Raw genomic sequence first — 16,155 nt, 5'->3', positions numbered from 1 at the left:
AATTTAATAAAACGGTGATTTGATATTGAATTGATCGATCAACGAGACGATCCAATTATATACTTACATTCACTTTGTTTCTGGACACCGCGATGTACATATACAGATAGTATCGCACAAAGGAATCGTTATTCGAAAGCTAAAAGCTACACAATATAAATTAGATTAAACATAATTGATAAAGTGTTTGATTTTAATAGAATGATAAGATTATGTCGAAAGGAATCTAATCAAATAATAAATAACAATAATTGGAAGGAATCTAAACAACAATTGGTATTCTTAGCACATAGTAGGTATGATTGGATTAATAACATATACATATATATATGCGTGCATGTGTGCTTTATCACATGTTTAACCTCTTATATACCAGATCATTGCGTACACGTCTTGTGAAAAATATTTATTTATAAACTCAATGAAACGATAACGACACATATAATGTGTAACGATAATTTGCTTTGAACAACATACAAATACACTATATACACATTATTTCTTATGATACAAGAAACCAACGCGCATGTGCACGTGTCTCATACAACTACGCAACGCAACTAACCTCAGCACTGTGCGGACACCAACAAAAGGCAGTAGTGTTCCAACTAATGTACGTGTTAGACCGGTTCCGATAGTTTGAAAAGTAATCATGTTGCGGTTGCTAAAAAACGTTCAATTACCACGATACTTATCCACTGCTGCTAGACCGGCACCAGAGAGGAATCCTGCGATTCTTTATACAGGAGTAAGTATTGTTTCTTATTGTGCGTGTGTGTATATTGAGTCTCCTTTATTTACAGAATTTTTATACCTAACATCTGCAGAAATATATCTTACGATTTCTTGAAAAATCTTTCTCCTCGTGTGGATCTTCGTTAAAGTAACAGATTTTCCTAAAAATCTTCTCACTTTTGCTTCATATTTATACATAATGTTCTATAGTTCAAATGTCTATTTTTACGTATTGTTACGGAAATCAAAGACAAAAGATTTATTTAAAAATTTGTTTTAGAAGCGAATGAAAGTAGATTAGATAAAGGCTTAGTAGCAATTGAAGATTAATGAAGAAAAACACGAGTCACATTTTTCATTTTATCAATACTATTTTTGGAATTAATTTTTCGAATTAAATATTTTTGCGACCAAGAAGCAAGAAAAGCCGACATGTCATGTTTGTTTCATGTTCGATAATTTATCTATAATTGTTTATAATTGTTGCATTTAAATAAGTATCATAGCCTTAACGAATTTTTTAAGACATTGCGAAATTTATTCAGATAAACATAATCGATAATCAAGAAGTTTATGTCGCAAACAATTAACGTATTTTCAGAATTCGCAATTTTCGCTTTCAAGTATTTATCTTTTCAACGCGGTTTTTTCTATGGTCTTTTTCATACGCCTAAATATCCTTGATTACCTACAATTCGTATATTTAAGATAAGAATAAGTGATATTAAATAACACTAACGATAATTATAAACAAAATATATCTCATACATATTTATTGAAAGAATATTATCTATGGAAATTCATATTAATCTGAATATTCATTCGTAGATTTATTTGCCCTTTTAATGGGGAAATTTATTCGTTATTTTATCTTAGATATTTATTGATAACGAATGGCACCGGTCAAAGTCTAACAAAACATTTCCCACAATAAATCCTGCAACTGGTGAAATTATCGCGGAGATACAGGAAGGTGATGCTGCTGATATCGATGTAGCTGTAAATGCAGCCAGTAAAGCGTTTAAATTGGGTTCGCCATGGAGAACTATGGACGCTTCGGAACGCGGCGTATTATTGAACAATTTGGCGGATTTAATGCAACGTAATCACGCTTATCTCGCGGTAAAAATACTTCTGCTCTGCATGAAGTACTGATTGAGGGAGCAATTACTGATAAAATTTAAAATCTCTATATACATCAGTCTTTAGAAACGCTAGATAACGGGAAACCATACTCGACAGCATATGAGACCGACATTCCTGCAGCTATAGCGACATTGCGATATTACGCAGGATGGGCTGATAAAAATCATGGCAAAACAATTCCCGTCGATGGAAAATATTTAGCTTATACTCGTCATGAACCGGTTGGCGTTTGCGGTCAGATTATTCCATGGAATTTCCCCATCCTTATGATGGCCTGGAAGCTAGGACCTGCTTTGGCTACTGGTATATAATTGAATAATACCTCTTCCTATAATATAATATTTCTTCTTCATATAATAATTCCTTAATAATAGTTATGATAATAGATATGAGTTGACTGATCAAAAACGTTTAAGTTGTGTTCACACGTAAGAGTTACAGTATTGTGTGTATTATATAACAATGATGGACCTCTGTAATTGTAAGTAATTACATTTTTTGGTTTGTAGGAAACGTTATCGTATTGAAGCCAGCTGAGCAGACGTCTCTAACGGCTCTGTTTATAGCTCAATTAACCAAAAATGCTGGATTCCCTAACGGAGTAGTCAACGTCGTTCCTGGTTACGGTAAAGCCGGTGCTGCGCTAGTTGCTCATAAATTAGTTGATAAAATAGCATTCACTGGTTCCACTGAAGTTGGAAAACTGGTACAGCAGGGTGCTGCGATGAGCAACTTGAAGAGAACCACGTTAGAACTTGGTGGAAAATCGCCAAATATAGTCTTGAGAGATGCCGATCTTGACCATGCTGTAGAAACATCTCACTTTGCACTATTTTATAACATGGTAGTGCTATAATTTTTTAATTTCAGAATAAAATCTATTTCTATAAATTTACTACTGCATTATATTTTTCCAATAGGGTCAGTGTTGTTGCGCTGGCTCGAGAACTTATGTAGAAGATGATATTTACGACGAGTTCGTGGAACGAAGCGCAGCACGCGCTAAATCTAGGGTTGTTGGCGATCCGTTTGACGAAAACGTGGAACAGGGTCCACAGGTACCTAATCAACTTCAAGACGAAGTCAAAATGAAGACATTAATTTCATTGCGTTCATAAATTAAATTCAATTTTTTCTACATTTTACCTCTTGTTTTATCGACAGATCGACGAAGAACAAGTAAATAAAATCATGTCCATGATTGAATCAGGTAAGCAGCAGGGAGCAAAGCTGGTTTCCGGTGGTACGAGGGTTGGTGATAAAGGCTACTTTGTCGCACCTACGGTATTTGCCAACGTTGTGGATCACATGACCATTGCTAAAGAGGAGGTGCATATGAATTAATAGAGAAATTTCTTACATACTTCTAAATCGCAACAAGCATAGTATCTACAAATAACGTAATGGTATTTGCTTCAGATCTTTGGGCCAGTTCAACAAATTCTCAGATTCAGCAGTTTGAACGAAGCTATTACACGCGCTAATGCTTCCGAATACGGACTAGCAGCAGCAGTATTTACAAAAGACATCGATAAAGCAAATTATATCGTTCAAGGACTCCGTGCTGGCACTGTTTGGTACGTTAGACAATATTTTAAACAACTTTTTTTCTATTTCCTTGTTTTTTGTATTATTCACTATATGCTCCAGGGTTAACACATACAACGTTCTAAAACCCCAAGTACCATTTGGCGGTTTCAAAATGTCGGGACATGGAAGAGAACTCGGAGAATACGGTCTCAATGCGTATACCGAAGTAAAGAGCGTCATAATGAAAGTTAATCAGAAAAATAGTTAAAATAGTTCATTTTAAGTTTGTTTTCACTTATTTGTTGTCAAAAATTATGGCATTTTATAATTTTTGTATCATTATACTATTTTTTAACAAACGTTATTAAATAGTTGAAATATAAAATGAGAACAACTTCACATATTTACCTGATAAAAAATAGAAATGTTCAAGAATAAAACTGCTGGAAGCAAGAACTAAGTATTTCAAATATGAATGTATTTTTGTACAATTTGTATCATTGAAAAAATGTAATGTTATCTTAGAAATAAAAAAACGGAACATACAAGCCTCGCGGGCGTGCGTTTCAAACACCATTGTACAATTTACAAAAATATAATTAATAAATAATTTAATCTTTTTATATACATTTGATATTTCGTAGAGTTTCTATGCTTTCAACACTGACGAAAAATGTGGAACATTGTGGTCGTTATTGTCACGATGTTTTTAAGTATATTCGCATATGTGACCGCAACCAGTAGGGCATTGTCGATTGCAACTGAACCATTCGTTCATATGAACAACATGACCACCATGTGTACAGCCCTGGCACCATGCGTAAATTCCTCGAACAACCTATATATATGCGAATACAGTTATAATGATATAAGAGCGATCGTAATTTAATAGCTTACCTGATGACAAACCGAGCAGAGTGCGTGATGAGACGTATGACATCGATCGCAAAACCACGCTGCACGTTGTAATGGCTTCGAACAAGCTAAGCAACACGTGTGTATTACGGTTGATTGTTGATTTAATTGCGACACGGATGGAATCCAGACCGATTGAATAATCTACCGATGCATACCAACTTAATTGTGATTTCCATACGAATATTATTAAGATGTTTTAATAAGAATTTGTCGCTAACCTGTGTAGCCACGTTCCAAAGTTTAAATCTTGCAAGCATATCTAAGTATTCTAATATCCAATGTTCTTGAACAGCAGTTTCGATGTTCAAGTTTTTTCGTTTTTCTCCTAACGCGATAAGAATTGACGCAGAAGTTTGTATGTCTCTAAGAGCGGCATGGTGCTTCAAAGCTTCTTCGATCAAGTTCGTAGGATCCCAAAATTGTGGTTTAGGTATATTCGAGACTATTAATTGACTTGGTTGATCTTCGATCATTAACGAAGCACAGTCTTCGTTAATATCTGGTGGATGATTTGGAAATTGTTCCGGTGGTGGAGATCTGTCCTTTATTTCGTGTCGCAAAGGAAACGCTTCTTTGGACAGCGTCCAATCGTTATCGTTATTTATCATATTATGCATGTAACTGGAAGTATATTCCATAGTCATAGGTTCGAATTCGCTTTCTCCAAATAAGAAATCTCCTTTGGATGGACCTTTATGATCAATAAAAGCTCGTCTGTAGCTAGATATTATCACATAAAAGAACAATGTAAATATACCAGCTACAGTAAACATCACATGTAATATTTTCCATTAATATAGTTAATATTACCTAGGTATCATAGACCCTATAGAATGTTGGTTTTCTGGCGTTTCGTCCGTCTCTGTCTCATCGTCACCTCCGCTAGTTGCACCTGTTACTTCTCCTTGTAATGACTTTACATCATTTTCATGTACTTGAAAAAAATATTGTAAACATCGTTAAAAGTCTGCGAAACTTTAATTACTAGTGAAAATTATAGTTAAAGACCGATTGTATTACTTAAGCATACTGATATTTTTACCTGTATTTGATTGATCTATACCAGATCCGATTGTAATTTGTGCTAAATTTAGTGTATTCACTATATCTTCTTTGGAAGCAGTTGGAGGTGTTTTTAAAATAGCTCCCAGAGGATTCGCGTATAAAGTTTTTATAATATTCCACACCGTACTAATCTAATTGAAGTTGATTTTGTGCATTAATAATATAATACGAGCGTGAGATACAATGATTTTAAGTTGAACGACTGCATACATCATTTCTACCGGCATTTCTGGCAACGGTGGCATTATGATCGCAAATATCATTTAATCTCCCAGAAAGCAAATAACCTTCTGCACAAGCTCTAAACCATTTTGGTTCCCGTGGCATATTTATAGCAAATCTATGCATAACGCTAGATGCCATACAAAACGTATCATTTGTAGCTGGTGTCTTCCTATAAATAATTGTAGAATTATGTTCATTGACTTATTTTTCAAGATTATTTTTAAATAGTAATTTTATTAACCTCATTATATTAGTTAATTGTTTCATTGTAGTTGTAACATGAACATTTACTTTACAAGCATATACAATGTCTCCTTTCGGATTCAACGCAATCCCTTGCGGATTCGCCTTACTCGCAGGTCTGGTTGCATCTTTGAACACATGATGATATAGTGTGCAGTCCTACAGAAGAATATTCTGCTAATACTTTTCAATAATACAGGCAATACTTTACTATAAATATTATAATGTTATTACCCTGCTTGTTGACAAGAAAGACTGTGGATTGCCCCTCCATGCAACACCGGTCGGAACGTCTTTATGTTCATTGAAACTTGCGAAAGGTATATAAGGCCTACGAATATCCCATACATTTATACTACAGTCTACTACAAGAGCACAACTGGATATATGATATTTTCTTTGAGGTCTCCATTTTATACGACCTACTGATGCAATTGTGTGTATAATATAATCACAACTAGGTTTACCTAATAAGTCCCAAACCTGCAATTTTCCATACATTAGTTTTGATTCAGATGACAAATAACATATAGTTACAAACTACCTTAATGGTCTTATCTCTAGAAGCAGTTGCAAGCCAAGCAGTTTCAGGATGCCAATCACAGGCAAATATGGGACCACTATGGGCAGTGAAATGTTGAAAGTAACGGTCTGGTTTGCGTAAGTCCCATTGTTGCACGTGACCATTTTCAGAAACAGCGGCAAAAGTATGAGGTGAATGAGGGCAAAACTGTACATCTCTTACTGATTCTGTATTACTGAAATTAACAATATTATCTAATACTTCTCAATATACATATGTTGAAATATTTCTTAATCGTGTATTTACCTATAAAAAGTTCTAGTAGCTTCTTTTATTCTCAAATCAAAACATTTCATAGTACCATCTTGAGAACCTGATATCAACCACATAGGTTCTGTCATATGGAAACTGACTTTATTTACAGTCCTTTTATGGTCGATAAAAACATGTTCCTGCTTGGATCTGGATGACTTATTTAAGTTCCATACTACCACTGCACCATTTGTAGCTGCAGTAGCTAATATATGATCTGAGAAAAGAAATCGCCCATTATCTCTTGACTTTTTAGACAATATAAAGGAGAAAGATTAAAATTTACCATCGATAAGATTCCAAGCAACATCATTGCAAGAAAAATTTAAATTTAAATTTTTCCCAACACGTAGATTACAAGCTTCTTCAAATCTATCTTCTAATAAAGTAAATATTTTGAAAACTGTAATTGAAAATAATTAATCAGTCATCATTTCTTCAGTAATTAACACTTTGACTGCCATGTTGGTCATATATGACCAGCCACGGTTTTTCCTGTGACACCACGGTGGTTATTGGTACAGGAGCGCTTGAACTTCTTACAATTGTAAAAATTGAATGAAAATTGACAGTTAGGACATTTTGAATATAACCGATAAATAGAAGATACTTTGAAATAAAAAGTGCCCCATTGAACAATTAAACATTTTTATTAGAACATCAATAAAAAAAAATGAGAACAAATCTTGCATCTAACGGTGCACTGTGTTAAAACACTGTGGCGTCCTGAGCGAAACATGTGATTTCAGTGTGGCAGTCAAAGTATTAAATAACTTAGTATTTTATGATTGAATAATTTACCATTGCGACCTGCTATAACAACTTGACTGTTATCTTTATTAAGAGCTAATGCATTTGCTGGGCCTTCTTGAGTGATACATACAGTTTTGGAAATCATGATGAAGTTCTTTTAAATATATCTTTTTAGTTTGTCAACCACAATGTGCCATATACATAAATAAATATATTTAATTTGCACAAATTTTAAAAATATTCGTGTACAAATAATCTCACTATTCCATACTTTAGTAAATAAAACAAATACGCATAGATGAATTTATTAGTGATAACAACATCGATACAGAGTACAATATTAAGTCACCTTTTTTAATTCCTACATTTTATTAAATTCCAATTATGCCATACATATTCTTTTCACAACAACTACTTATATATATTTGAAATATACACAACGTATAAAAAGTTTTTGTGTATACTACATACTAGACATGAGTAAGGAATAGGAAGATCGCCGATGGAATGTGAAAAAATCAGTAAAAACTAAGAATAAGGGTCTCTAGCGATCAATGGCTGAACTATACGCACGTTTCTTCTACGCTGCTCTTGATGAAAAGAACGAATGTACACGACGTGGCCGTATTAATATAGCGTTATTTCCAAAAATCGGCCAGATTGTGCCACCTCCTATGTTGTCATATTCTCCTGAAGCAAAATAGCAAAATCGACTGAAAACATTTTTGGGCAGTCGAAGATTTTGGTTTCTATAAATTCTCGGTATATGACATCATTTCTAAGAATCAACAAAATTGTGCTATATCTTATGTTATCATGTTCTCCTAACAATCGCTATTTAGCCTGTTAAATTTCTCGTTTGAATGGCAAATTTTTTGCTCTCTGATTTTGCCAAAAAATGATGTCATTTTTTATAACTTATTCCCAAGATCAATGGAAATTAGAAAGGATTTAAGGATTATAGATTGGAATGATTTTAAATGCGTTATACATTTGTAAAATAAGATTGTTTTATCCAATGGAATCTGAAAATTTACAATAATTGTACAATTTTACAATGAGTTCGTAGTATGAATGATCATTAAGCGCCTAATTTTGGACAACTTAATAATAAGGAAATAAGAGTGCTCATGCTTATGGTTCCAGTTGTTCACGTACTAGAGCTGCCCTCCAACGGCGAAGGGTTGATGTTGTTCTACGTTAGCATATATAAGGACCTCTTTAGTCTCACCACAAACAAAATATATTCGCTGTGATTTCACGTTACAAGAGCATATTTCATTATAAGATTCTACGGGAAAGTTCATACTTTTTTATCCTTCTAAAATCGTGTATCACAAAAATTAGTCATGATGTTAAATCTCGTCTGTGGTTAATTTGTACTTCTGTTTTTATCATTTTTGTAGACGAATATGCATGCAAAATAGATACATCACGTCGGAAATATTATTCACAGTCCACCAATTACAGAAATTACTATTAGAATTAAATTTAGACTTTATTATAACAAAAATATTATTGTGAGGAATGTAAATTCCAAATAAGGAACCAAATGGAACCAAACAAGATAAATCTCTAACTTTATAGGTTCTTGTATATGCTAGCGTAGAAACGAGGCAGATCCTTAACTTGATAGGTTCTTGTATATGCTAACGTGGAACAGCTTCAGCACTGTGCCGCATGGTGCAGCATCTGTGGAACAACTAGAAAATGGGCGCGAGCACTTCCATTTCTTTTCTGATGATACACACCGTGGTGTAGACTTTACCGCCTTTGTATTGTATACGTATTGTACCGTTACAGAACGTATGACTAAAGGGTAAGCAACTGTAATGATATTTAAAATTTATAAATCTAGTAACTACGAAAGAAGTATAGTAACGTAATAATATACAGTGTTGCAAGAATTGTAATTATATTCACTGACTGGGTGCATAGTTAATTACATTTTATATATTATAGATGATATACTTCAATGTATATTCGTATCTCTAACGCCCATAACTCATTAAATAACGCTCATATCAATATTTGAACTTCTTTGTAATAAAACAATTTATTAAGGTAACTTTAATTAATTCTCACTTTCTTATAAAATGTATGTAACAAACACAAATTAATAGATTTTATGAACATAACCTATTTGTCATAATTATTTATTTATAATTTGTATTATATTTTTTCTACAGATGGATAGTAAGGATCCAACAAGTGTCATTAAAATGATAAAGGATCTTAAGGCAGGTTCTGAAGCATATCGTAAAAGTAATAACGGTGTATCTTTAAGATTATCTGGGACTGCATATACACCACTGACATTCGGTGAATCTGATGAATGTGTTAGATCACCTAAAAGGCCAAGATTAAATGATTCTAATGATTCTAGTTTAAATATGAGTGAGGCTGAGACTGTCCCAAGTAGTCCATGGGAATGGCGAAGATTAAAAGGGCAGGTAATGCCCTTAACTGAACTTACTCAATTAAGATTATATAAACATCCACAAATCAAGCATATCAAAGAACTGTACTTATTTCACTAGGTTGTGTCCTTGAAGACAAGATTGTCTCATCAGGAAGCTGCTGTACAGCAGCTTCACAAAATACGTAGACAAATGGAAGAGGTCTTTGAAAAGCAGAAAGGTATTTTAGAGATGCAGGTGGAACAAGATAAGCAGACAATTAAACAACTGGAAGTGCGCCTTGATATTTCACGTAGAACAATTCAGGATGCATCTGAAGCACGAGCTTCTATAGAGAAAGAGCTATTTCAGGTATAGTGCTTTTATTTAACCCTTTTGCAATTGGTACCGATTATATCAGTCATCCACTAAGCACTTTGTATTGGCTAGCGACAGCTAGCAGCTACATATGTTTCTTGTCCACGACGATGATATATATTTATAACATTATTTTATATACATTACTAAATTATATCTATCATTGTTACATAATTTCCAATAAGTAACTTAAAGTGAAGATTTATTATTGGGTTTATTTTTAAGATATAGAGCAAGGACTCAACAACTTTTTCTTTCCCAATACATCCTTAAATCCTCTGCTGTTGCAACGAAATCCTCTAAGATTTTATATGGGCACATTGGTAGCTCAAAAGATGGCTAGTATCCGCCATTGCAAAAGGGTTAATTAAATAATTTGAATATTGCTTCATTTTGATGTTTAATATAAATATATGTTGTTTATAGGTAAAAACGAATTTGGAGCAGAAAATTATGTCGCTAATGAACGAAAATGCAAAGCTGTTAGAAGATCGTAAACATGCACCTGTACAAGAGGGTAAAATAGTAACAAAGGATTCTATTGATGTATCTGAAACACAACTAAAACTGGATGCAGCTCAAAGAAGAATAACACATCTGGAAGGGAAATTGAAGGAATATCAGACTAAGCAACAGGAGTTGGAATTGCAAAATGTGGAACTCCAATGTATGAAAATAAAGGTTGAAAGGTTGGAGTCGGAAAGAGCGCTATGGGAGGAAGGAAAGACGTTTGTTGCAAGAGCCGCGAGAGCGAATGAACTTGAGAAAGAGCTTAGCACTGCAAAAGAAACCATTGTTTCATTAAGAGAGTCAGTGCGGGGAAAATTACTTTTAGAAGAACAAATGGCCAATGTAACGAAAAGGTACACTTTCTTTCAACAAGCCCTTTTTAATAAACTTCTATCATTATTATACTTATAATCATTTATAAGTGTGCTTTTAATTTTATAGATTAGATCATATGGAAAAAGTAGAGCAGCAGGTTGCTACACTTGAGGCCAAAAATACGGAACTTTCATTGCGCCTGGCCGAATATGAATCTACTGGAATTACTGGTGGACCCACTGCTTTAAAACGCGAATTGAATCGACTGCAACAAGCTGAATTAGTTTTAAAATCAGAGGAAGGGCAGCTGAGATCTAGACTGGATGCTGCATTGAGGGAGTCGCATACTTTGTCGAAGAATTACGAAGATGCCAAAAAAGTGGCTATGGATGTTACAGTCTCCAAGGAACAGTTGAACAAATTAGTGAACAGATTACAGAAGAAGATGATCCTTATTACGAGAGAGAGGGACAGTTATCGACAGCAATTAGACTTATACGAAAAAGAGATAACGATAGACACTAATAACGCGATAACCGAAAGGATTCCTGTGCTGGAACGTACGATAGATGTTTATAGGTAATTCAAAATTCTATTTCAATTTTTGCATTTTGGATAATAATACGATAACTGAGTTACGGTCATTGATTTATAATTGTAGAGAATTAGTCGCCAAATTAGAAAGTGATCTTCAAGCGGCCGAGGGTCATAACCAAGCGGACGAGTGCAATAAGTTGAGGGAGGAAGTCGAACGATTGAAGGGTGAATTGGAACATAGAGCACTGAAGGGTGATTTTAATTGCAACGCGAGGATACTGCACTTCACTATGAATCCTGCTGCCATTGCAGAACAACAAGCGGAGGAGAAGCAGAAGGCTTTGCTACATGAAGTGGAAGAGTTGAGGGCGAAAGTCGCACAAGGTGGAGTCAACATGACGACATCCTCCCTTCAAACACAAGGTAATTTTTCAAAAACATTAATATGATTTTTGTTAAGAGCAAAAAGGCAATCAATCAATTAAAAGTACTTTTATATAATGAAATAGATACTAATATTAAGTACTGGTTATATTAAAGGTGCTATAATTAATATTTACTATACTATACTATAGTTCATACTTTTGTACTATATTATACTACAATACTATACTATATTATAATATGGTTTATAAGCTTGAATGATAATAAGTGGCAGTAAGATATAGAAAGTAATATATGACATGAAAGATAATTGATGATCATAGTGGAACATAATTGTGGCTAATGATATATTCTGAAAATAATGCGAATCGCATTTAAGATAACAGGAATAGTATGGATAAATTTTTATAAAATCGTACTATGCTAAGTACTAGAGGAAGAGTGCTTCAAGAAATTTCTAAGATAAACGATATTTATATAATACTGTTGACTTGTGTACTGATAAACTTTTTTAGCCTTTTAATTGAATTTATATGTACACTGATTTTCATATTTTATCTCATTTATAATGTTTTAATACTAATTTATACTTTCAAAGAAGGAAAACTACCATAAGATTATTTTATCATATCTTTTCTGTTATCGTATAAATATTCAGCGTCAACAACGAAATAAATCTTCACTCTTTCTAAATTCACATCTGCAATTCGACTATTTTGCATCACATTTGGTACATTTTCGTTTTATATTTACCAGCATTTTTATGTTATATCTAGAAATAGCGGAACTCAAACAGACACACGAGATTAAAATAGCTCGCCTCAAGGAAGCCTTCAAAGCATCATCGCAAGAATACCGACAAGCTTGTTACCAATTGTTCGGTTGGAGAGTGGATAGAACGAAGGAGGCTCGATACAAGTTATCTAGTCAATACGCCGAATCGCCGGATGATTTCTTATTCTTTAAAATTGGAGAGGAGGGAGTGGACCTTTTGGAGACTGCGTTCTCTGCGACACTGGGCACGTTGGTGGAGCGACACCTGCAACAACAACACAGCGTGCCTATGTTTCTGAACGCAGTGCAAACAGATTTATTCAATCAGCAAACAATGACGAACGTTATGAGTTGATTTTCTTAATTGTCATTGAATCTACGAGAAATCTTTGCATACTGAGAGCTGTAAAAAGAAGACGGAGATCATGAAAATATTTTATTATTGACAAATTATACAACCGAGAACTTGCATTCTTCGTGTCAATTCTTATTTATTTGTATCGTTTACTTACATACCTGTTTTGAAACGTTTCTTTTCAATAACTTTTTGGGCACACTTGTTTCTCGATGATTTTCTTTATTTTTGAATGTATGCTGGTTTTCTTTCTTAATCATCATTTTTTAATATTTCTGTAAATTACAAAATTAACAATGTTTAAATATTTTGGATTTTGTTAGGAAGATAAGATGTATTATATTGATTATACTAGACTCTTCGTCATTGTATACGTTTTTATTGCTAAGTAGAACAAATGTTATTCAAAGACGAAGACAATTATATATTCTCTTAAATGTAATAGTTGTTCGTCTTTGAATTGATTGTTCTACCTGCATCTGTGATCTACATCTATGAGATGTAATGATCGTTCGTTTTTGAATAACGCTTGTTCCACGAAAACAAAAAGAGCTTATATGTACATGCAAGAGATGTAATGATTATTCATATAATCTTCATTAGTTATATAATCATATTTTTAAGCAAGTAGTATATAGAAGTGGAAGTAATCAATGAACTGTTATATAGTATTTTATTCTAGCCATATTGTTCTTCCATTTGACTTTGTATCTTGGATAATCTTGTACAATACGTGCACCTCCTCGAACTATATTTCACATAGTTACTCATGCATCATTGAATAGTTAGGTATTTCGTTTGCTAGATATTGGTGTTTGAAACAGAACACTAATTATGCTCATTGATGCCAAACCAATTCAGCAACTACACTATCATTATACGCTTTACTTATCGCAAAAGCCAGTCGATTCGCGGAACGATAATTGACCGAATCATTTGTAACAGCATTACGAAGCTAATAATATAGCATTCTAAAATAACAACTTTATCATCTCATTTGCAATGTAAAGCGATTAACATTTCCTTTAGTAAATAAGCTCTCTTTATTCCAAATTAATTTCCGTTGCGTATTTAGAAAATAATTTTTAGTTCCTATCTTAGTGTAAGGTTTATCTCTATAAAGAACGCCTTGGAAAATTTTGTTTTTCTAATCCTGAATATTTATCCTTTATATGATATTCAGTCATAAAATGTAAGACGTGTACCTTTGGTTTCGAAGTACTTACGTTTTAATCAAATATTAAAAAAAAAAGAAAATAATCATGAATATGGAAAAAGTGAAATAAATATTAAAATAAAAAAACGAAACGTGTTAATGATCAAAAGTCATACCTTTTCGCAACAGTATACTAATGAAATTTTTCCAAACGTATTATTAAATATTTATTAGGATCAATTACTATTAGACATTTTTCTTCATTCTTTGAATTTTCGAACGTTTTAATCTTGGTCTTTCATACAAAACGTCACCGGTTACTGTTCTTCTACTATTAAATCGAAATTAGTTTGACCATTGCGGCAATGTAGCGCTTGACGTGAGAATCACAGTGTTGTCCCTCTCTATAACTTAGGGATTTCTTGGTGAAATTTCAGTTTCTGTTTGCGTTCGAATAGGTTGACTCAAGGTGGACAATGTTAATCTCCCGTCCAATTTCGTTTGTACACGGAACCAGAAACTTCATCGAAAGAAACGCTTTGTTAACATACACGGAATCGATCGTACGTCTGCTTGCTTTTACTCCCGTTCCTTGTAAATTTCGTTCATTAATCAACAATGAACCATCCTACGAACGAACCAAGTCTCCGTCACAAGACTTTCCTCTTCTCAATTCGATGAAATCAGGTATTTTTAAATCTCAACGAAAGATTAAATTTTATTCTTTAAATTTTATTCCTTAGAATCGTCTAGAATTTTACTGGATGTTAGTTTGGATTTTCTCGAAGGATTTTTCTGACGTGTAAATGTTCTGTAAGTGTTGGAAAGATATAACTTCAACTTGACAGTGTGTTATACTTTAATGAAACTAGGTAACACGAAGAAAAGCGTAATTCTGATCAAAATGATGTTCATTCTCCTTTCCGAGCATTTAATAACACTATTCGCGAAAAATACGGAAGAATACATTCTAAAAGAGCAGGGAACACTTTCAATATTCCCTTCGAACTTGCTAAACGAAAAACCGCAGTTCGTAGAAGAAGATAAATGGTAAAAGAAGAATACGAATAGAAAAGAAATTATTCCGACAATTTCTTCGAAGGTTCTATCCAAGATATTATATTTTAACGATAAGCATAATTCCTAAAATTCCTACAATTATCTTGAAACTCCCGAAAGAACTATAGTTAAAAAAAGAATAGAATTCCAAAAAGAGAAGCAATTATTCCAGCAATTTCCTCGAAACTCTTATCCAAGAAATCATAGCTCACACCTCCATAATCCATATTTAACTGTGCCAGGAGATGAACATACTCGAATACTTATACGACGTCAGCGCATGAAAATCTACACAAAAAAGGATACGAGAGGAATTCCTTCTCGAGGGACGTGTAAATCGTTCATCTCAATTATGTCGCGGTTTTACCAGCTTCAGGAGGCAACTTTTCAAATTCTCCATGAGTATGGAGCGTCATGGCTACGGATCGCATGGGCCATTCCCTAAGGATCCGTTAAGAGACTACTTTCGTGTCCCTATATGTTCGGGAAAGGGATGCGAATGGGGTGGTCCCGGAGGGACGATTCCAATTGCATTGTCCGCGAAGAAAGAAATGTCCGAGGCTGATGATCTTTATTAGCGAACCAAGTTACATCCGTGTAACTTACGAGAGACGGAATTGAATGTGTAGATACACGTGTTTCTTCGTATTTATTATTGTACAGGATAAATAATCGAAAGTGATAGGAGACGACGTGACGCGCAAAAGAATAGTATCGGGTAAAGTGTCTTGGTGTTTGCAAAAGGATCGTTATTTGCTGCGACGTTTCTTTGGATTAAAATTAACTCGCGAAACTTCGTCTCTTTAGTAAGATTTACGAGTATACTTTATTATTGTTT

General features: G+C 33.7%; 3 protein-coding genes across 3 annotated transcripts; 2 read left to right on the top strand and 1 right to left on the bottom strand.

Annotated features, from left to right (window-relative positions):
- The first annotated feature begins 562 nt into the window (after positions 1–562).
- Aldh (Aldehyde dehydrogenase) lies at positions 563–4,034 on the top strand. The gene is made up of 8 exons (XM_069128647.1): positions 563–748; positions 1,612–1,857; positions 1,938–2,184; positions 2,391–2,725; positions 2,802–2,939; positions 3,046–3,210; positions 3,301–3,458; positions 3,532–4,034. The coding sequence occupies exons 1-8, from the start codon at positions 653–655 to the stop codon at positions 3,677–3,679; spliced, it is 1,533 nt and encodes a 510-aa protein (XP_068984748.1). The 5' UTR covers positions 563–652; the 3' UTR covers positions 3,680–4,034.
- Wdr24 (WD repeat domain 24) lies at positions 3,719–7,970 on the bottom strand. Its single transcript, XM_069128641.1, has 13 exons — positions 7,816–7,970; positions 7,499–7,720; positions 6,984–7,100; positions 6,692–6,914; positions 6,407–6,620; positions 6,097–6,345; positions 5,861–6,021; positions 5,605–5,788; positions 5,372–5,525; positions 5,140–5,263; positions 4,548–5,049; positions 4,309–4,470; positions 3,719–4,249 (listed from the first exon to the last, which is right to left on the bottom strand). Exons 2-13 carry the CDS (start codon positions 7,593–7,595, stop codon positions 4,121–4,123), a joined length of 2,316 nt encoding a protein of 771 aa, XP_068984742.1. The 5' UTR covers positions 7,596–7,720; positions 7,816–7,970; the 3' UTR covers positions 3,719–4,120.
- Positions 7,971–9,223: 1,253 nt separating this feature from the next.
- Mad1 (Mitotic arrest-deficient 1) lies at positions 9,224–14,085 on the top strand. The gene is made up of 7 exons (XM_069128645.1): positions 9,224–9,514; positions 9,640–9,903; positions 9,991–10,221; positions 10,654–11,090; positions 11,179–11,631; positions 11,714–12,012; positions 12,750–14,085. The coding sequence occupies exons 2-7, from the start codon at positions 9,640–9,642 to the stop codon at positions 13,100–13,102; spliced, it is 2,037 nt and encodes a 678-aa protein (XP_068984746.1). The 5' UTR covers positions 9,224–9,514; the 3' UTR covers positions 13,103–14,085.
- Positions 14,086–16,155: the final 2,070 nt, after the last annotated feature.

Source organism: Bombus flavifrons, chromosome 15 (assembly GCF_040668555.2).
Source record: "Bombus flavifrons isolate JBK064 chromosome 15, iyBomFlav1_principal, whole genome shotgun sequence".
Lineage (NCBI taxonomy): Eukaryota > Metazoa > Arthropoda > Insecta > Hymenoptera > Apidae > Bombus > Bombus flavifrons.
This window is presented reverse-complemented; position numbering and strand designations above follow the sequence as displayed.

Coding starts and splice junctions, on each gene's coding strand:
- Aldh (XM_069128647.1), top strand. CDS start 653: ATGTTGCGGTTGCTAAAAAACGTTCAATTACCACGATACTTATCCACT. Junction 2,726..2,801: donor TTGCACTATTTTATAACATG/GTAGTGCTATAA, acceptor TTTTTCCAATAG/GGTCAGTGTTGTTGCGCTGG. Junction 3,459..3,531: donor CTCCGTGCTGGCACTGTTTG/GTACGTTAGACA, acceptor TATATGCTCCAG/GGTTAACACATACAACGTTC.
- Wdr24 (XM_069128641.1), bottom strand. CDS start 7,595: ATGATTTCCAAAACTGTATGTATCACTCAAGAAGGCCCAGCAAATGCA. Junction 6,621..6,691: donor GCTACTAGAACTTTTTATAG/GTAAATACACGA, acceptor TGTTAATTTCAG/TAATACAGAATCAGTAAGAG. Junction 6,346..6,406: donor CTAGAGATAAGACCATTAAG/GTAGTTTGTAAC, acceptor GGAAAATTGCAG/GTTTGGGACTTATTAGGTAA.
- Mad1 (XM_069128645.1), top strand. CDS start 9,640: ATGGATAGTAAGGATCCAACAAGTGTCATTAAAATGATAAAGGATCTT. Junction 9,904..9,990: donor GGCGAAGATTAAAAGGGCAG/GTAATGCCCTTA, acceptor TTATTTCACTAG/GTTGTGTCCTTGAAGACAAG. Junction 10,222..10,653: donor TAGAGAAAGAGCTATTTCAG/GTATAGTGCTTT, acceptor TGTTGTTTATAG/GTAAAAACGAATTTGGAGCA.